We start from the raw sequence: 22077 nt of genomic DNA, 5'->3' as shown, positions 1-22077 counted from the left end.
ATCGCCCCACAAGAATGGGGAGATCACTTACGATTTCCACCTGTACATGTATCACAGTGCAAGTGGTTTACTGACCCCTGCTGGTGTAAGAGGGTAGATTACTCGTCATGTCAGAAAATATATTTGCCCCACCTCCCCTACTATCCCCATCAGTGGGTTTTTGGCTGCTAAAAACATGCAAAATGATTGTTATACTGTAATGTACACAAACTGCATGATTTTTGGGCAGTTTTTTTTACTCCTTCCCTCTCCCTGTGAAGCTCAGTGACACTTTGCTTTCCCCACACCCAAAAAATAGAGCAGTGAATTTGTCCTTCTGTTCTGAATGAAGCCTTTTTAAACGTTTGATTTACTTCCTTTCTGCAAGTTTATCGTTGGCATCCGACAGCTCAGTCAATGATATAGTGTTGCCCATAAGATCCCTCTAAATAATACAAACTTGCAGTTGAACTTCCTGCTTTCTCCTTTTTGGAAATGCCCTCTTGCAGTTTCAAATTAGTGATTTAAACGGTACCTCTGCCATTTTTTTTAATGGATTCAACCGAAAACATACTTTTTCCTCTCTCTCGCTCTCGCTAATCCTCTTCCACTTTTCTCTGCTCACCCTCATTTTCTCTCTTTCCTTCTTCTCTTCCTACGTTTTTCTTATAGTATCAAGACTGCCCCAAAATATGTGGAAAAGTGGCTAAGCAAATTAATTAGAAATGCAGTGTGTTATATTTCATGTTTCATGTTATTAATTGCCTTGTGATCTCATATGGTTCATTACCTCCAGAACCCCACGACCTACGGTTAAAATAGGGAATACGAAAACTCCATAAAGCTGCCTATAAATGCAAATGTTAGAACTGAAACTCAACTTTTAGTTTCTGTGTCAGGTTGTCTGCCTAATACTTCTTGCTTATTCATCAAAGGAATTTTAATTGCTAATTATGTTCACGCTTCACAGTCAAGAATGGAATACTTTTCCTGTATCACTGTGACTTATTATTAATGACCCTAATTATTGCCACCTTCTTGTGGGGCAGTCAGGGGAACATTGTTGGTCCGATTTTTTTAAGAAGCAGCTGGCCAGGCCTGAAATTCAACCGAACGCGTATCGGTAATTTGTCATTCGTTCCAGGATACCGGAGAGGTATCTTTGCAAAATACACCATTGGGTCTTCAAAGACCAACAACGACCAGTGCTGGCAGATGGATCTTCTGGCTTAGAAGTCCTTACTGATGGACGATGTACATTGATGTGCATGAGAAACACCAGAATGACAGTCTATTACTCGGCCAAGCGAGACAACTCAAAGGTGAGTGTGCACCTAAGCCACCCTGCCCAGGGAATATTCTTCCTCTGTGTGTCCACATGTTTCCCTCCGATGTATATTGTAATAGAAAACAGTATTCAGCAGCTGATTACAACAACTTAATGAGTCTTGTAATATTATGACGACATAACGATTGCATTGCCAGGGACTCTCTCTTTTTATTTCCTACCACAGCTGTCAAGTGTAATCTCATACTATTCAAGTGATAGCTCCAAATTGTTCATTTCCTCAACTGATTCACGAAAAAATGTCTCACTGCTTTGTTTATGTTTTAATGGTATCAGATGCATCTGGCTGTGGGGAAAAAAAAGGCTTGCTGAAAATTTCAGCAGGAAGGAATCAGAGAGGATGAAACCCTCTATAATCATGGGCTCAGGATTAGGGATGAGAAATGGGTTATGGGAAATTATTTTGTCCTTCTGGGAAAGCTGTCGGAGAGTATAGGAAGGTGGGCCTGCCCAAGGTAAAGTGTACCGCCGTGCTGCTCTGGTACCGGGTCGATGGAGATTCATCTGACTCGGTCGTCAACTCCAGAGGATGAGGAGACGCAGATTGATGCCAGGTTCGAATCATTCAAGCTACGGCGTTGTTGGCATCGGTTAACTTCTCAGCTGGAGAGAGTTGTCCTTGTTCGCTTTGGCCGTTTTCATTCTCTTTCTTGCGCACAGAATGTCTGCAAGAGTAAACACAAGATGATAATTATACATCACTTGCAAAACACAACAAAGTTTGTTTTAATTGGATATTTGTGAATCAAAATGCTCCCACCTTTAATGTCACATGAATGCCTCGAGTTGCTTAAGATAAATTTGCTCAGAACTTCAATAAATAATTCAGGCTGTATGAACAAAATTAACTCACACCGGAGAGATTTTTCAAAGTCAGCTCAACAGGTATTTAAATGAATTACTTTAGTGATGAGGAAGTTAATGAGCCGTTTACTGTAATCAATGACATTTAGGTGGGCATTAGCAGCTGGCTTCGTTGCATTGATGTCTTGAGATGAATCATCTTGTACTTGACCACGATCTAGAAGAAAACGGTCAGAAAAATCAAATCTGAATGTTATAGGTATCTTTATTTCCGAGAGTGATTGAAGGCTCATAGAGGAGAAAGAAAGAAAAGAAAGAACCACCTTTAGAGGTCGTTTTCCCCATAGAGCAGGTGTTGGCCTTTTTCAGGCACCATGGTCCCCTTTTTTGAGGCAATGTTTTATGGTCGGATGCCCTTCCTGCCACCAACCCTGTTAGTCGCCTCTTGCGACAAACAGGGAATTACCAGTGAACTGGTACTCAATTTGCCGACCTCGGAAGGATGACAGGCTGAGTCAACCCACCTGGCGTTAATTCAGCGATCGACCAGGATTCAAACTCAGGATCCTCGGATCCCAAGATGGCACCCTAACCGCTAAGCTCAGGAGAGGAGCTTGTACATAAATCACATCCAGGACATGGAGTGTACCTTTATATGTGCAAATGAAACCTGGGATTCCCTGCATCATGAGCCATGAGCTCCAAATTGAGGTACCAACAGCTGCTGCCTCTATGAGATAACAAACGGTTTTACAGAATTGATAAAGAAGAATTGAGAACCTAATTTGATATCAATATATGGGAAAAATTGTTTGGCCACTATGAGAGAGAAATGTGGAAGTCAGTCAACGAACTACATTGTATTCATTCATGCATTCGATGCAGCAGATCAAAAGCTGACTGTCTGTTTTTTTGGAAATCCATCCTCAAAATGGATCGCTCGACAGGCTGAACTTTTCTGTGAGCGGCAGTGGCTGTTCACTTTTTACTCATGAATGGCAGATGAGGCACGAGAGTTGGCCTGGAGATAGCATACGAGGTAAGGCGTCTCACGTTGGAGAACGTGGCAGCCACAGAGAAGAGTTTTAATATGCCGAGGGAGACATGACATGCAGAAAATGTCATGAACTCTCAGAGTGTGCAGTGAAAGATAAAATATACAATCTTTTGTTGCCAAAATGCTTTCAAGGTTGGTATTTTAACAAGAAATGGTATATATAATTTTATAAACAGGAATCAAATTCCTGCGAGGGGCTAAATGTGAAAAAATTCTGACTCAATGCGGGGCTCGAACCACGGACCTCCGTTGATAACGCGTCAACAGCCCACAGCCCACAGCCCACATATATATATATATATATATATATATATATATATATATATATATATATATATATATATATATATATATATATATATATTGTTGCGGATATGAGGAGTGCATTTTTTTTTGATTGTGTGTATTGTAGTGGTAAATTGTTGTGTAACATTGGTTGGATATGGCCCCTCCTGCCTCCAGAGTTGTGTAAAGGTAAAAAGGGCGTCTCGGTAGTTAATTCCATGAAACACCACATTGAAGGACCCGATAAAACCCTTGTTCAGTAGCTTATATCTTATTATGTGTTTTAGGGTAAGGCCTTGTCTTCCATTAAAATAATACTCCATTGCACCGAATCAATTAAGAATAGCTCCCCTTCAATACTTCCATTTCCCAGCCAAACTCTCCATCTGCGGGTAAAGCAGTTCACAAGCGTGGGGTGCACGCCCTCTCATTTCGCTGCTATAGTGAATATGTGCTCCATGCTCTGTTTGAACAGGAAGGGCAGGGTCGCCCGAGAGAGGCAAGCCCAGGGCGCGCCACGAAGGGCGGGGCTGTTCAGCCCCATGCCCAAATAAGGAAACAAGCCCGTGGCTTGCCACGAGGGGCGTGCCGTCGGCGCCATGCCCAAATAAGGAGACAAGCCCGTGGGATTACCATACAAGGTCACGAAACAGAGCACGGGGGGGAGGCTGTACCGAAACCGAGGAGGGCGTGTCACACCCGCGCTGAAGGTTTGGACAGAAGGGTGCGACGATCGCTGGGACAAGCTACACCAGAGATACGGCAGATGAGTCCAGGTGCGTAAGAGGGTTGGCAGTCCACCGGGAGAGAGTTCAGAGTTGCACCGGAGTTGCGTGAGAGATACGAAAAGCCTTTGACAAAGAGCCGCTTCAACCAGCCCCGTTTCAACAAGCCGAGTGACCCTGCCGGCGTGCGCTGTAAAGCCGAATACATGGAGCTGCCGGCTCCTCGCTTCCCGCCCGGAGTGGACCTGCTCGCTGTGCCCTGTGATCCCGCCTGCTCATCCCTCCAAGTCCAAACGATTCTTACCCTTCCATCCATTTGCGTACGTGAGTTTGTTCTGTTTGTGCTGTCCTGGGTAGTAAACTAAGTCAGTATAAGCTAGTAATTTGCACTGTGTTACCTGTTTTTCATGTCCGCTGTAAATACCCATGACTGCTCTTTTTGCTTATGTGTGTGTAAATAATAATAAACCCCGTTACTCTTCTGTACGTCTTCTTCTTCTTCCTCTTTGCATTCGTCGTCTTAGTCTTTTCCACATTGAATATCTGTGGCGCGATACGGCCAACGTTTGGGTGAATCGGGTTTAGTCGGGGAACAACTGTTCGGTCGCGGAGCCTCCGCTCGGCAAACATACCATCCTTAACCGTGTACCGTAACAATTGGTAGTCAGGAGTTGGGATTCGAACCTGGGACTAAATTTATTTAGCCCAAATTTTGGAACACCAATTGTACTATTGGCGTAACAATTGGTGTCAGGAGTGTCGGATCGGACCCGAAGCGCGCTTAGTGCGCTCAAAATTACGAGCTGCTGGAAATTTGTGTTGTAAAGCAAAACCCGAATTTTGAAATCGCGCCATGGCTGGTCAAGGCGACGGGATGCCAGTGGGAGAGATAGACGGGGTGGAATCGACCCAGGACCTCGGGGAAATGTATATGGAGGATGTGGTTGAGGGGGTATCAGGCGCACAAAATGGCGCTCTCGCGCACGTGGTTGAGGGGGCCACGGCCGCGGAACCAATGAGCGCGGCCCAAATGCAGGCCTTCATGGCCCAATTCATGGTGGAAATGCAGGAAAAAAACGACAGTATGGAACGAATGGAAAACAGAATGAGGGCTGATAGTGAACGAATGAGGGACGAAATGAGGGCTAATAGTCAGCAATTGGGGAACCGGATGGAGGCTCAGAATGAGCAATTGGGGATAATGAGGGGCGAAGCGAGGGCTCAGAGGGAGCAATTGGGGGTAATGAGGGACGAAGCGAGGGGTACCGGTGAGGGGTTAGACAACGGGATAAAAGAGGTAAAGAATGGGTTACCGGGGGTGGAAAATAGAATGGCTGCCCAGGAGAATCAGATAAATGGGGTGAAAAATGGGTTAATGGGGCTAGAAAATAGGATGGAAGGCAAATTGCGGGAGATAGGGGAGCAATCCGCCTGATAAATTAAACAAATGGGAGAGCAGATAGAGGAGGTGAAAATCGGGGTAGAAAACAAACTGGATGCTCAGAGGGATGAATTGGGACAGATAAGGGTGGCATCTACAAAAGAGAGGGAGGAGATGAAGGAGGAGATACGACGAGGTGTAAGTGAGGAGGTCTCGGGGGTACGCGAGGAGGTAAAGCGAGGTGAAAAGCGTATGGAGAAAGAGGTGAGAAATGGGACGGCAAGGTTACAAGGGGGCATAGAGGACCTGACGGAGGAGGTGGAACAGCTGACGGTGGGACAGACGGAGTTAGTGGAGCAGGTTCAAAGGAACACTGCGGTATTAGGAGGGTTGAAAGCGACACAAAAAGAAATAAAAAATGACTTGATAGCGACACAGAGGCAATGTCAGATGGTATGTGAGGGACTGACAACGAAGTTGGAAGAGGTGACAGAAGTAATGGAGACAAAGGACCGAGAGGTGAGGACACACATAGAAACGGTAAAGTAGCCTTAGAGGACGAACTTGAGGAGACGCACCGGGAAATAAAAGAGGTGAAGCAAAAATTAGAGGAAGTGGAAGAAGAGGTGAGTGAAATTAAGAAGAGACGGACAGAAACTAAGAGAGAAATACAGGAGGAGATGATGGAATATGTACAAGGTCGGTGCTCAACTCATAATGATGTGCTCGCTAACCAAATAAAGAGTTTGCAGGTGGCGAAGGAGGTGCGGAGACGAGGTGCCAAGGTGAGTGGCGATATACGAGGAAATGTATATGAAGTGAGGGGAGCTTCAGTCGGCTTGGGGGTTGCTTTGGACCCGGGTGTTCGTGAGAGGCCGATGGCGAAGTGTGCAACAGGTACGGTGTGCGAAGTAGGAGGTGTGCGAGAATGTCCGACTCTGGGGTGTGTGAGGAAAAAGTGCGCGCCGAGGAGTGAGTGTGCTGCCGAGAGTGAGTCGGTCTTAGCGTGTGTGCGAGGGAGCACATGGAAGCGCGTAGTGAGGAGTGTTACAGAGGATGTAACGGAAGAGTGTACACCTGTGGTGAGTGTTACGGTGGAAGTAATGGGAGAGTGTGCACAAGAGGATGCGAGAGAAAGGTGTGTAACTGACGGGTGCATGAGGAAAGAGTGCGCTGTCAAAAGTAAGGGAGAATGCACGCCTGTGGTGAGCGTTACAGAGGATGTAACGGGAGAGTGTGCGCAAGAGTGTGCGCGAGAAAGGTGTGTAACGGACAGGTGCATGAGGAAAGAGTGCGCTGTCGAGAGTAAGGGTGAGTGCGCTGTCAAGAGTGGTGGTGAAAGTAGTGAGAGTGACACGGAGCGTGAGTTGGTTGTGACAGGTGAGAGAGGATGTACACCTGGGATGGCAGGAAGCACACCTGGGATGGTAGAACGCGTATGGGAATGCACGCTGGAATTGGTAGTGAGGCACGTGGTTGGGTGTGCGAGTGAGAGCACACCTGTGATTGTCACAGAGGAGGTGACCGAGGAGGGGGCGCGAAGAGGTGTGTTGGTGAGGTGTGCGAACGACGAATGTGTGCCAAGGTGTTCGGTGGTCAGGTGTGTGACCAAGTCTGCGAGCGGAATGAGTGTACCTGGGTGTGTTAGAGAAGGTGCAATGATGAGGAGCATGGGAACAGCTGGATGTATGAGCAAGGAACGGGCTGCGGGGTGTAAGCATGCAGGTGAGGCATCGACGGTAACCGGGTTAGAGGTTAGAACGACTTATAGCCGAATCGGGCCCTCGGTGCGCGTCGGGCAGCTTCGCGTGCCGCGAGGACCAGCGGGGATCCGAACCACGGCGGGTCCGAAAGGACCGCCGTACGTGATCCACGCTGGGCCTCGCTTGGAACGGACGCGTCCGTGCTCCGCTAGGCGGAACGGGCAGCCCGATAGGAAGGGTCGTCATGGCGACCCCTTTTTGTTGAGGCGTTCCGGCAGGTCGAGATCGGGACATTGGATGGCTCCGTGCCGAGGTGGTGCGTGCGATCTCGGCCCGGGTAAGCCCCCGTCCCTGCACCGAATGCGGGACGTATCCAGCCGCTGGCACAAAACAACCCGCATTCATTGCTCGGCTTTACGAAGCCGAGCTCTGGAAGTGAATTGGCGCACCAAGAGGCACTAGTGAGTAGACTGATGACGAGAATAGTGTTTTGAACCCGAAATTAGAAAAACAAAATTTGATGATTGGCAAAGGATTGGCAGAGTGATGATTGGTAATGGTACAGTGATTGGCAGATGATTGGCAATTTTTTGATTTGTGGAAATTGGACGAGCAACATTTATAGTAAGGGATGCCCCATGTGATGGGATGGCCAATCCACCATCCCTCACAGCGGGGGGGCAAAGGAACATTAGGTTTATGGGGTTGATGGCAGTGAAAACTAGCCCGGGAGGGTTAGGATATATCGTGTGTAGGGATCTAGAGAGATGACATTAGGTAACGTTAAGATTAGTTAGTGACAATGACACCTGTAGTGGGGACGCAGGTAGATTAGTGTGGATGATAATGACGAGGGAGCGCAATAATGTAAGGGGCGACTGGGAAGCGCAAGTTTCAGAGGGGAGTAGTTAGATGAGATGATGCGTGTGAGTGTTGGAGGTGTTTAGAAGTGTATTGTGAAAAGTGTGTAAGGAACAGGTGTGATTGCACAGGTGTGCAACTGGACAGGTGTGTGGAGCAGTGTATGAGTGAGTGATAGTGATGTGAGTTGTATTGACCAAATGGTCCAGGGAGGAGGAGGGTGCAGGTGGCACCAGGTGTGAGTGCACAGGTGTGCAACTACAGGTGAATGGAGAATGGGAGTGTGGAATACAGGGAGTGTGGAATATATAGGGTATTGGAATGGATGGTCGTGGAGTGAGTATGGTGGAAACTATGGAGTGGAGTGGATGGTGCGGAGGTGTGAATGGGGGAAGAGTGGACCCCCATCACGAATACCCGGGGCAGGTAGTATAACGGTTAGGTAGAGGGTACAGGTAAATTGTGGTTGGATATTGGCTTCTGTGGTGCGGGTGGAAGAATGGTGATTGGATGGGTGCATTAGTGTTGTGGAAATGGCTGGGCGTGTAGCCTGTTAGTGTGTGTAGTTGGTTTGAGCACTCCACCACTGTGAGGATGTCGGCCAGGTGAGGCCGCAGTTGGGCTCTGGGAGCCGGTAGTTGTGGATGGGGCCCGAGGATCCGGAGGACGGACCCGGGTAGCCCAGTGCCAGAGGGCACCAAGGGGTGACAGAGCCAGGAGGGGCCTTCCCCAGTTAGTTAGGTTAGGGTGAGGAGCTAGGTAAGCTCGGGTGGAAACTACAGTGGTGGAGGTGTGCAGGTGGGTAGACCTGCTGGGAGAGCTACACGTCTCAGCCCAGAAATTGTGCAAGGGCACCGGGAGATGAATCGGGGGAGTGAGACCCCAAAGTGAGAAGCACCACAGTTTGGTCAATGGGAATTGGTTTTTAGAACCCATAGTGTAAGTTCGCCAATGGATTGGCAGGGAAAGACCCCGGGTAGTGTAAAAGTGTGTTAAAGTCATTTAGAGGATAGCTAGGATTGAAGTCTCCTTGCACCATCTGCATCCACTCACCTGAGATGACGTACCTCCACACCATGCCAGGTTGTTTTATTATTTTTGATGCAAATGTTTGGAATGTGAGACGCATCATGACGTGGGTGTGACATTGTGCTTGATGTTCCATCTCTCCCTCCTTATGAGGATTGATGATGAAGTGGGTGATGGCAAATTTTGAAGTAGAGGGATTGTGGTGACGAATTTGGTATTGGGGAAATATGGGGAGACGTGACAGTAGCGACGAATTTGTAAATGTGTAGATTTTTGTACATATGGGGTAAGGGCAAGGGTAGTGTAGGTGACAGGGGGGTGACGTACGGTAGGGACGAGCTTTCTCACTTCGCCCTCCGTACGCATTTCGCCTTGCATTGCCTTGTTGATGTGTACCCTTGTGACCTTACCCCTCGCTCATCTGTCTTCCCCCCTTTGTCTCCCACATGAGGACTTGAGCGCCACTGGGTGCCGAGGGGAGCGTGCATGAGTCCGCCATTGTGCGCCCGGAACTCCCAGAACCAGCTGTCTGCATCGATGCACCACATTATGGACCACATGTCTGTGGCCAAGCACCACTTATGGACCCCATGGGTTGGGGCATGGCCCCTCTGCTGGAACTGGCCATGAGGGCCCGAAATCTTGCTGGCGGACCTTGGTCACAGGGCACCGATGCCCCACAGGTGAACCACACTAGTCGGCCCTGTGGGCCATAAATAAAGAAAATAAAAACAGACACGTTAGGTGCATTTTATTGCAAATAGGCCGCCAGCAAAGGAAAAAAAGACAACAACTGGAAGAAATAATAATAGCCAGCAGAGGGAGCCGAAGAGCAAGAGACCACCTGCAGGGTTAGGGGTTGTTGATTTATTTTTATTATTGAACATTCATGAACACTGATGAACTGTGGTGACCGCACCGATTGGGGCTTGAGGGTGTGTTGGTGCGGTTTTGGGTGCTTTCATGGTGCATTGATGCAGAGCAGACTGTCTCCCCCCCCAGAAAGAACAATTACAGGTCCTGGGTTGCGTTTTGTAAATAAAGTAGCGTCAATTGTAAATAATGCTCCCCACCGTCAGTGTGTAGTTTGAAGACCATTCCGCAATTCGGTTAGCTGTGGGCGTGTCTGTTAGGCAGGGTGCAATGGAGCAGCGGGACATATTTATCTATGTTTTAAAACTGTCGCACTCAGGGTCAGGTTAAAAGTAGAGGGAACTACACCTACGTGTCACACTAAATTAAAGTTATAGGCCCGGGACATGCCTAAGAGGAGGAGGGTGCAGTGTTGCGGATATGAGGAGTGCATTTTTTTTTGATTGTGTGTATTGTAGTGGTAAATTGTTGTGTAACATTGGTTGGATATGGCCCCTCCTGCCTCCAGAGTTGTGTAAAGGAAAAAAGGGCGTCTCGGTAGTTAATTCAATGAAACACCACATTGAAGGACCCGATAAAACCCTTGTTCAGTAGCTTATATCTTATTATGTGTTTTAGGGTAAGGCCTTGTCTTCCATTAAAATAATACTCTATTGCACCGAATCAATTAAGAATAGCTCCCCTTCAATACTTCCATTTCCCAGCCAAACTCTCCATCTGCGGGTAAAGCAGTTCACAAGCGTGGGGTGCACGCCCTCTCATTTCGCTGCTATAGTGAATATGTGCTCCATGCTCTGTTTGAACAGGAAGGGCGGGGTCGCCCGGGAGAGGCAAGCCCAGGGTGCGCCACAAAGGGCGGGGCTGTTCAGCCCCATGCCCAAATAAGGAAACAAGCCCGTGGGATTACCATACAAGGTCACGAAACAGAGCACGGGGGGGGGGGGGGGGGGGGGGAGGGCGGTACCGAAACTGAGGAGGGCGTGTCACACCCGTGCTGAAGGTTTGGACAGAAGGGTACGACGATCGCTGGGACAAGCTACACCAGAGATACGGCAGATGAGTCCAGGTGCGTAAGAGGGTTGGCAGTCCACCGGGAGAGAGTTCAGAGTTGCACCGTAGTTGCGTGAGAGATACGAAAAGCCTTTGACAAAGAGCCGCTTCAACCAGCCCCGTTTCAACCAGCCGAGTGACCCTGCCGGCGTGCGCTGTAAAGCCGAATACAAGGAGCTGCCGGCTCCTCGCTTCCCGCCCGGAGTGGACCTGCTCTCTGTGCCCTGTGATCCCGCCTGCTCATCCCTCCAAGTCCAAACGATTCCTACCCTTCCATCCATTTGCGTACGTGAGTTTGTTCTGTTTGTGCTGTTCTGGGTAGTAAACTAAGTCAGTATAAGCTAGTAATTTGCACTGTGTTACCTGTTTTTTCATGTCCGCTGTAAATACCCGTGACTGCTCTTTTTGCTTATGTGTGTGTAAATAATAATAAACCCCGTTACTCTTCTGTACGTCTTCTTCTTCTTCCTCTTTGCATTCGTCGTCTTAGTCTTTTCCACATTGAATATCTGTGGCGCGATACGGCCAACGTTTGGGTGAATCGGGTTTAGTCGGGGAACAACTGTTCGGTCGCGGAGCCTCCGCTCGGCAAACATACCATCCTTAACCGCGTACCGTAACAATATATATATATATATATATATATATATATATATATATATATATATATATATATATATATACAGTGCCTATAGAAAGTCTCCCTGAAGCGATGGCGAGAAGAGAACAATGGGAAAAGATTGTCTGTAGTGTCCGATCAAGATCGACCTGATGATGATGATAGAAAGTCTACACCCCCTTTAAATTTTTTACCCTTTGTAGCCTTATAGCCTGGAATGAAATTGCATTAAATCAGACTTTTTTCACCTTTACTTAAACATCGTAACCCACAACTTCCAAGTGAAAAACAAATTCATCAAATTTCAGAAAATTTATTAAAAATACAAAACTAGAGTATCTTGGTTGGATAAGTGTCGACCCCTCCTCCTCCCTCCCCTCCCCCACCCCTTGAGTTAGTACTTGGTGGAAGCACCGTTGACAGCAATTACAGCTATGAGTCTTTTGGAATAGGTCTCTAACAACTTTGCACACATTGATCGGGCAATATTTGCCTATACTTCTGTAAAATAAACTGTACGTCTCAGTCAAGTTGTGTGGGGAGCGTTGATAGACAGCAATGTTCAAGTCATGCCACAGATTTTCAATTGAATTTAGGTCGGAACTCTGAATGGGCCAGGGCCACTCAAGGACATTTCTCTTTTTGTTCCTTAGCTACTCCAGTATAACTTTGGTTGTGCTTCGGGTCGTTGTCATGCTGAAAGGTGAGCTTCCATTACAAATTTTAGCTTTCTTGCAGAGGGCAGCAGGTTTCCCTTTGGGATTTTGCTGTATTTTGCTCCATCCATTTTCCCTTCTATCCAGACAAGTGCCCCAGTCCCTGCTGATGAGAAACATCCCCATAACATGATGCTACCACCACCATGCTCCACAGTAGGGATGGTGTTCTTTGTGTGATGTGTTGTGTTGTGTTTGCGCCAAACGTAACGATTTGAATTTATGCCAAAAAAATTTTGTCAGACCACAAAACCTTTTGCCACATGGCTTCAGAAGTGTTTTTTGCATCCCTCAAATGGGACTCAAGGTTTGCTTTTTTGAGTAATGGCTTCCTTCTTGCCACCATACCTTACAGGCCAGACTTGTGGAGTGCTTGGGATATTGTTGTCACATGCACACAGTGACCAGGCTTTGCTCTAAAGGCCTGTAGCTATTTCAAATTTGCCATTGGCCTCTTGGTGGTTTCTCTGATTAGTATCTTCCTTGTTTGGTCATCCAGTTTGGAGCGACGGCCTGATCTAGGCAGGATTGTGGTGGTACAACACGCCTTCCACTTCTTAATGATCGTCTTGACTGTGCTCCAATGGATATTCAAGGCCTTTGAAATATTTTCATACCCATCCCCTGATCTGTGCCTTTCCACAACTTTATCCCGGAGGTATTTTGAAAGTTCCTTGGTGCTCATGGTTGAGTCTTTGCTGTGAAATGCACTACCCAGCAGAGGAAACATACAGGAACAGCTGATTTTATTCTGACATAATCAGAATCACTGCATTTTAACACAGGTGGAGGCCAATTGGTGTGTGATTTTGAAGGTGATTGGTTACACTTGAGATAATTTACAATTACTATTCGTACAAGGGGGATGGGGTTGGACACTTATCCAACCAAGATACCCTAGTTTTGTATTTTTAATAAGTTTTCTGAAATTTGTAGAATATGTTTTTCACTTGGAAGTTGTGGGTTACGATGTGTAAATAAAGGTGGAAAAAGTCTGATTTAATGCAATTCAAATCCTGGCTATAAGACAACAAAAGGTGAAAACCTGAAAGGGGGTGTAAACTTTCTATAGGACTGTTACGGCTTCGTCACTTCCGTTGTTGTGGTTTTCATCCACTGTAAACATTTTTTATTCCATGTACTATTATTGTTGTCATTTAAGGGAAATAGAGATTGCTATTTTCAAAAGGTAAAAAAGTTAATGTTTTAAATGAAACCGGACGACGACGAAGAGGAAGAGGAGGAAGAGAAGGCGGAGCGAGTGAGTCGGACAAGAAGCCGAGCTGCTTCGAGGTCTGGAGTGAACGATTGGCGAACGAAGGTCACGAGTGAACTTTGGGTTTCCCGGGAAAGGGATTCCTGCGACAGAGTTGTCATCGCTGTGACAGATAAACCAGTGTGACAGGTTTTGCGGTTGATTCCGGAGAGAATCGTCAGAGTGCCGTTATGCCACGAGAATGGGCCGTCGGCCATTTTTACCTCGCGCAGGATTTGCGCTTCGCTCAAGGTTTTTCATCTCGTTTCAACCATTTTCACCGCATTCAGACGTTAATCTGGTGTGTGTGTGTGCAACGTGGCATTTGAGTGGGAAATCTGCGGTTCGCCGAGTGGGAGCCATGGAATGTCCATACCCGAGGGTGTGATTTCCCAGTCGCCTTGAGGGCACCTTTGCACAGCTTTGGCAGCGTGACTGTGACTGTCATCCGAACAGGATTCTGGTCTCGATTAGACATCGTTCTGACGATTACTGGAGCGGATCGACTTTGGCTTGATGCCGGAATAGAGACAATGGGAATGTTCCTCTTTTCGCTCACTTGGAGCACAGTGAGTTATAGTGTACGAACCTGATGGTACCATCATAGGAAATATATATTGGTTGTACAATTGATTACTATTGTTGTTGTACTGTTATTCTTGTGTGATCTTAATACAATACTTGTTTGTTGGTAACTGTTACGGATTTATGTGGATTTATGTGAATTACTATTCAGGTCTTTGCTTATCAATGTGTAGTCGATTAAAGGTTGTTGTGATTAAAGGGTCAGGAGCCCTTCTGGGAAAAAGGAGACCGGAAACGGAGGAAGAAAAAAGACACGAGGTCCTGGAGAAGCGACGATCTTCTTCCTCTTCCTCGCCGAGCTCCGACGAGAGTTGGTATCGATATTGAGCAGCGTGGAGGACGCTGCGTTTGAAAGCCCGTCTGACAAAAGGAGTTACCTGCGCGGGGTAATTACCCCTTGACACGTCAAGTTGCCGTGGGTTCGTGCACGGAACCCAGCGTCCGGCACAGTTTGCCTCACCGTCTACAAGGACGCGTATGGGTCGCACCTTGGGCCTCGCGCGCGTTGCAAGCCGCGCTTGGTTTTGCCCCGTTGCTTGGCAAGGAGGTGTGCGCTGCAGCAGCTGTCCCCGGTACGAGACGTGCACGTTTGGAGCACGTCTGCCCGGGGTTCGTTCCACCGCCCGTGTGCGGAGAAGAGAGACATTGGGAGGGACAGTGGCCCAAGTGGTCGTGAGTGGGGACAGGGGGGGACACATATGTAAGATGGCCATCTTAGTGATTGATTGTTGATTGTTGATGGTTGTTGATTCCTGGGGGGAATATATTATTGATTACTCCGGATCCTTGGTGTGGGGTTTCTTATTGACTGGAATTCATATTGATTGTGTTATGAAAGCGTATAAATCATATATCTTTCTGGCGGGGTGCCTCCCACGGTCCGGGGGTCACCGAGACCAGGTAGTTACCGGGAGGACCACGTAACAGAATTGGGGGCTTGTCCGGGATTACGATTTGCGGATTCGCAATTGGGTCTACGTCCGGGATCTAAAATTGTATAAAATAATAAAATAATATTTTTATTAATTAAAATTTATTAATTAAGTATTAATTGGTAAATTTTTGAGGAAATTGGGGGTAAAGTCTTGGGTGAAGGTTAACAGGTGTTAACGATAGGCACCATGGCGTTTGTGGCACAGAACTTTGCGGTAACCCCGAGTGAGGCACAGTTCCGAGCGTTACTAAAGTCGGACCTCTTGAAATTGGCCAAACATTTTAACTTGGAGGTCCGAACTAATTTGAGGAAGGCAGAGTTGCAGACCACGGTGATACAGTCTATGGTGGGGTTAGGAACATGGGACGAGTTAGCCTGGGAGTGGCTACCCGAAGAACCAGAAGACGTTGAGCTCCGGAAACTGGAGTTGCAATTACGGAGCCAGGAACGGATCAAAGAAGAAGAAAGGAAAGCAGAAGAGAGGAGAGAAGAGAAACATGCAGAGGAAAGGAGAGTGGAACGAGAACTCCAAGAAAGGTTAAAAGAAGAGGAAAGGAAAGCAGAAGAGAGGAGAGAAGAGAAACAAGCAGAGGAAAGGAGAGTGGAATAAGAACTCCAGGAAAGGTTAGCAGAAGAAGAAAGGAAAGCAGAAAAGGAAAGAGCAGAAGAAGAAAGGAAAGCAGAAAAGGAAAGAGCAGAAGAAGAAAGGAAAGCAGAAAAGGAAAGAGCAGAAGAAGAAAGGAGAGTCGAACGAGAACTCCAGGAAAGGTTAGAAAGGATGAAAACAGAGGAAAGGAAAGCAGAAGCAGAGGAGAGGAGAGCTGCAAGGGAACTCGAAGCAGAGGAGAGAAAAGCGGAAAGGGAATTAAAGGAACGTGACATGGCACTTCAGCAAGAAATTAAATTCAAGGAGCTGGAGTTAATGAGAGAACGGGGAGAGGTACCACCCTTGCTGATGGGGTCGACACCTAGCCAGAACACCTGGGATGTGGGCAGACATGTGAGGCTGGTTCCACCCTTCAGTGAAAAGGAAGTCGCTAAATTTTTTCCACACTTTGAGAAAGTGGCTCGACAGTTAAACTGGCCGGAGGAGGCCTGGACCATACTAGTGCAAAGTGCGCTGGTGGGTAAAGCTCAAGAGATTTATTCGGCGCTACCAATGGACCAATGTGCAGATTATGAGGTATTGAAGAAGCACATCCTCAAAGCCTATGAGTTGGTTCCGGAAGCTTACCGGCAAAAATTCAGGAATGCCAGGAAGAGGGAGAGTGAGACCCATGTGGAGTTTGCTAGAGTGAAAGAAAATATGTTTGATCGGTGGTGTGAGTCAAAAGTAGTCGGGAACGACTTCGAAGCATTGCGTGACCTGATGCTGGTGGAGGAATTTCAACAGTGTGTCCACGAGGACATCAAAGTGTACCTGCAGGAAAAGAAAGTACCGAAGTTGTGGGACGCAGCCACCATGGCAGATGATTATGCCTTAACACACCGGATAGGGGTCCACGAACCTAACTCCTCGCCTAGATCTCCGCAGGGGAGGTGTGGAACAGCAGGTGCGGAGAACGACAATAGATGGCGGCGGCCGCGAGATGAATATGGGGACAACGTTGATACCCGAACTGTTCGAAATCAGGGGGCTACGGGCCCAAGACAAACTTATTTTTCGGGGGGCCCGAGGCAGACCACGAGTTTTTCCTCCGGGCCTACTTGCGCTTTTTGCAAGAAACCTGGACACTTGATGTCCAGTTGTTACCTCATGAAAAGGGAAAACCCAGAGCGGAGTCCGACTATTACCACTCCGAATGCGATGGCAAGCGTAAGAAATCGCCCACAGAAGAGTTACCAACCATTTATTTATGAGGGGTTGGTCTCACTCAAGGGAGACTTGACTAACCCAAGACCGGTTAGGGTTTTGAGGGACACAGGAGCCCATCAATCCTTAATGCTTGAAGGCATTTTGCCATTGTCCAAGAGTACCGCAACTGGTGATAGTGTTCGGTTACAAGGGATCGGTGGCTGTGTTAGTGCCCCACTTCATGTCATCCATTTGGAATCCGATTTGGTGTCAGGACCGGTCACCGTCGGTTTACAAGCCACGCTTCCTGTAGAGGGAGTATCTGTGATTATCGGGAATGATTTGGCCGGGGGGCAAATTTATGGTAACCCGAGGGTTGGTAAAGAGCACAGCAGGGAAAATAACACCACACCAGCTCGGGATGGCGACAAAAGTTCCAAGTTATTTGTAGGGGGACTGAACTTCAACACAGAGGAAGAAGTTCTGACCTCTGTCTTCAACAGATATGGGCCGCTGGTGGAAGTGCGGGTGGTAAAAGACAGGGAAACGCAACGGTCAAGAGGGTTCGGCTTTGTCGGCTTTGTCCCCTTTGCAAGCACAAGAGATGCCAGGGAGGCAGAGAAGAATTGGAATGGTAAGGATTTGGAGGGTCGGACCATAACAGTAGGGAAGGCATTTCGTAGGCGTCGAGAGGTCTACAGAAGAGGACAACTTGGCAGTAGTTTTGGGGTTTTTCAGCAGCCGATATTACTATGGAGGCTCCCAGAGTTACGACACCTCCCGAAAGAATGAATGTCAGAGCACTGGCCGAGAAGGAGACCGCCAGTCAGGTAACGGCTGGGACAAGGGGTCCCACCGTAACTGTTAGGAGTCTGGAGAAGTTGAAGCACTATATACGGGGGAGCCGCCTAGCCGGGGCTCCTACACGGACTAACCGTGAATGCCACGTTCTTAAAGGCGTCCAGGTAGTGAACTTTCCTGCACGGACTAACCGTGAACTCCACGTTCTTAAAGGCGTCCATGTAATGAACTTTCCTCCCCGGACTAACCGTGAACTCCACATTCCTTAAGGCGTCCATGTAGGGAATACTCCGCTGGGCCTCCCAAAAAAGTGCTATAGAGAGGTTTAAATTTGGGGGCTTTGGTCACCACCTCTTAACCGTCATTCAAGAGAAACTAGAAGTGGTTGACGCTTGGTCCAGAGGGAATTAATCTAGGGGATTGTGTGAAATTTTGTTGCTTTATTTTTAAGTGATGACTGTGCCTGGGGGGAACTGATGATTTGGGGGGGGGTGAGTTATCTGGTTTGTTTATCCAAGTTGGCCGGCAAAAAAAGTTTTCGCTGGGTTCAAACTTTCTTTCTTGAAGGGGGGGAGTGTTACGGATTTATGTGGATTTATGTGAATTACTATTCAGGTCTTTGCTTATCAATGTGTAGTCGATTAAAGGTTGTTGTGATTAAAGGGTCAGGAGCCCTTCTGGGAAAAGGGAGACTGGAAAGGGAGGAAGAAAAAAGACACGAGGTCCTGGAGAAGCGACGATCTTCTTACTCTTCCTCGCCGAGCTCCGACGAGAGTTGGTATCGATATTGAGTAGCGTGGAGGACGCTGCGTTTGAAAGCCCGTCTGACAAAAGGAGTTACCTGCGCGGGGTAATTACCCCTTGACACGTCAAGTTGCCGTGGGTTCGTGCACGGAACCCAGCGTCCGGCACAGTTCGCCTCACCGTCTACAATGACGCGTACGGGTCGCATCTTGGGCCTCGCGTGCGTTGCAAGCCGCGCTTGGTTTTGCCCCGTTGCTTGGCAAGGAGGTGTGCGCTGCAGCAGCTGTCCCCGGTACGAGACGTGCACGTTTGGAGCACGTCCGCCCGGGGTTCATTCCACCGCCCGTGTGCGGAGAAGAGAGACATTGGGAGGGACAGTGGCCCAAGTGGTCGTGAGTGGGGACAGGGGGGGACACATATGTAAGATGGCCATCTTAGTGATTGATTGTTGATTGTTGATGGTTGTTGATTCCTGGGGGGAATATATTATTGATTACTCCGGATCCTTGGTGTGGGGTTTCTTATTGACTGGAATTCATATTGATTGCGTTACGAAAGCGTATAAATCATATATCTTTCTGGCGGGGTGCCTCCCACGGTCCGGGGTCACCGAGACCAGGTAAGTAGGGTAATAATGTTGCTTCTGGGACAGCCCGTTTAACATGGGAAATCCCTATCTAATGTCGTTTACCCCTATTTGGGAAAACACCCCTATTAATCCAAAAGACTATGGGCCCTTTGACCTTATGAACCATGAGCCAATTGATCTACTTGGGCTAATACATAATGAATATATTTTAATTGAGCTAGGGATGGGATTGGGTTGGGGGCTGTATATTATTATGACTCACACATACACAAAAGTTTAACCTCAACTTTAGTTGAGGTTTAACTTATGTGTATGTGTGAGGGATAGGGGTTCACAGATCTCTAGTGTGAACCTGTGATCCTTTTGGACCATGAGTCAATTAATCTACTTGGGCTAATACATAATGAATATATTTTAATTGAGCTAGGGATGGGATTGGGTGAAGGTTAGGGGTTCACACATACACACAAGTCCCAACTGGAAAGTTGTGGGATCCTTCTGACCTTATGAACCTTTTACTCTGGTGAATATAACCCTACAAATATTTGTTTATGCGTGAGAAATATTTTAACCTCCCTCAATGTTCTTGTCTGAGCGCCTCCAGTGCTACATACCATTTTTAAATTAAAGTATATACCAAGGTTGATTACATGGTACTTGGTTCTATCATTTATATACTTATGGTAGCCCGTTAGCTTATCACTTATATACTTATATATGGATGGTTGTTGTTTAATGGCTTATCAGTTTTGTTTTTTGTAATTCTTGTGAGTAAAATGAACCCAATATTTCTTCCTCATTCATATCATATAATTTGTAAGTCCAAGGGACTGTATCCATTACATCAATGATTTTAAATAATTCACGAGTCCATTTTTGTGTATAACCTTTCTCAAAATGGCTTTTCCATCTGTATATTCTTACAATATCACCAACTTTAAACTTGGGCTTTCTCAAATTAATCTCCTTTTCATATTCTAATTTTGTAAATGTTTCTGATGGTTTTGATTTTGTTGATGAATGAACTGTATTATTGTAATTATCTACAATATCCTGAATTAAATAGACCCATTTTTGAGAACCGAGTTGTGTGAATTTTTTATATAATTTCTCTTTTAAAGTACGATTAAAACGCTCAATAACAACTGCTTTTCCTTCATTAAAGGTGCTGTATAATTTAATACCCTTCCCCTTAAGAAATTTCATGAATATTTTGTTATAGAACTCTGTTCCCTCATCAGTCCATAACTTCTTTGGTTTCCTTTTATCCCGATCAAATATTAGCTTAAAGGCTAACATTAAAGTATCACCCCTTTTATTTTTTAAAGGGACAACCCAGGCAAATCTACTCCTCAAATCAATAACGGTTAAAGCATACCTGTATCCCCTGTCATTATTCAATTCAATTAAATCAGCGGACCATATGTGGTCGGTGTATTTAGAATAAACCTTCCTTCTTTTAAACTTTGTGATTATAGGTTTGTGTAATTCTTCAGCCAAAAGCTCCTCAGTCTTGATTACATCATTAGAGCCTAATAGTTTTTTGAGGGTGAATAACCAAGACCAAGTTTCAATTTAGCATTTATCAAATTTCTCACAATAAACCTATCAACTTTCTCTCTCAACGTTGGATTTTGTATCAAAGACAAATTATACAACATTTCTCTGTCGGCTTTATGTTTTTCATCCAATGTAGTGGTATTCCCATAAGCAATATCATGCTTCATACACACTTCATCAACCCTATTTTTTGGTCTGGACCAAGGTTTAGGATTGTCAGCCTCATCTAATCTTTTATCCAAGTTTGTTCCTGGGCCACAGAAAGAATATCCAGGTAGATGTAGTTCCCCAGGAATTCCAGTTGTTGTAAATTTACTTCCTGACAAAAACTTTTGTATATCCCCTCCACTTTTAGGTGAGATGAATTGACACTTTTTAGAACCACACACTTGACATATTCCTTTTTGATAAACTCTATTATTTTTAGCTTTAACATACAATACACTTTTAGATTTAGTTTTCTTTTTACATTTGAGACAATAACTCATATTTATTTATCAGAAAAATTCCGACAGAGTATCAAAACCTTTTTGGTTTTCAACATATACATTTCAATCTTTATTTTTAAAACATAAAGAATCCTAAGGAATGCCTTCACTCTCTCCTCCATTTATTTACAAATAAAACTAACTAAAGTCAATACCACTTTCTCGTTTAGATCTCCTCCCTGAAATTGAACTCATCTCATCCGTTTTTAAAACCAATTTCTTCACAAGAGTCATTCTTTCTTTATTTTCCTCTTCGGTGCGTTGAGATTGATTTATTTGTTGTAATACATTTAATCTTTTACGAATCTCACTGATTTCCATCTCCCTCTCCTCCCTCTCCTCCTCCTCCTTCTCTTCTTCAATTCCTTCCTCAGCCCTTACAACCCTTGAGCTTGAGCCCCAAATAATATTATACATATACTCATCTGGATTTTGAGATATTCTTGTATCTATAATTATTTTTCTCATAATAGGATACCAATAAGATTTGTTGACGATTTCTAAAAGAGTTTTATATTTCATAACTTTGAGAAGTTCATTTTTATTTAATATTTTAAACAAGTCTCTATTTGTGGGTTTAACAATATCAGTATAAGGCCAGTTTTTAATGACAAAATTTCCATGTGTATGTTCCAATTCGTACGGTATGTAAAACCGAGCACCCTTTTCTTGTAGGTATCCTTGAATACAAAAATTATAATTCTCTTGTAGTCTTATTCCTGCCATTAATGTATCAGAAATATATGTGAGATTAATATTATGACAGGTAATACCACCCCATCTTCCCACTACCAAATTGGTTTGTATTCCTTGGCTTTCTATCCTTATCTCATTACCTTCCTTCTTTGTCATGCGAATCATCGCTATACTATCATATATTTTTATTTTCTTAAAAT

At 45.9% G+C, this 22077-nt stretch overlaps 1 protein-coding gene across 1 annotated transcript in view; it reads right to left on the bottom strand.

Annotated features, from left to right (window-relative positions):
• Nucleotides 1-1332: 1332 nt before the first annotated feature.
• The window catches only part of LOC137419376 (uncharacterized), a 116375-nt gene continuing 95630 nt past the window's right edge, over nt 1333-22077 (bottom strand). Inside the window, exon 5 of the mRNA XM_078785362.1 lies at nt 1333-1992. Coding sequence (XP_078641488.1) covers nt 1893-1992 — 100 coding nt within the window. The 3' untranslated portion in view covers nt 1333-1892. The remainder of the gene's footprint in view (nt 1993-22077) is intronic.

Source organism: Myxine glutinosa, chromosome 1 (assembly GCF_964187855.1).
Source record: "Myxine glutinosa chromosome 1, kmMyxGlut1.1, whole genome shotgun sequence".
Taxonomy (NCBI): Eukaryota; Metazoa; Chordata; class Myxini; order Myxiniformes; family Myxinidae; genus Myxine; species Myxine glutinosa.
This window is presented reverse-complemented; position numbering and strand designations above follow the sequence as displayed.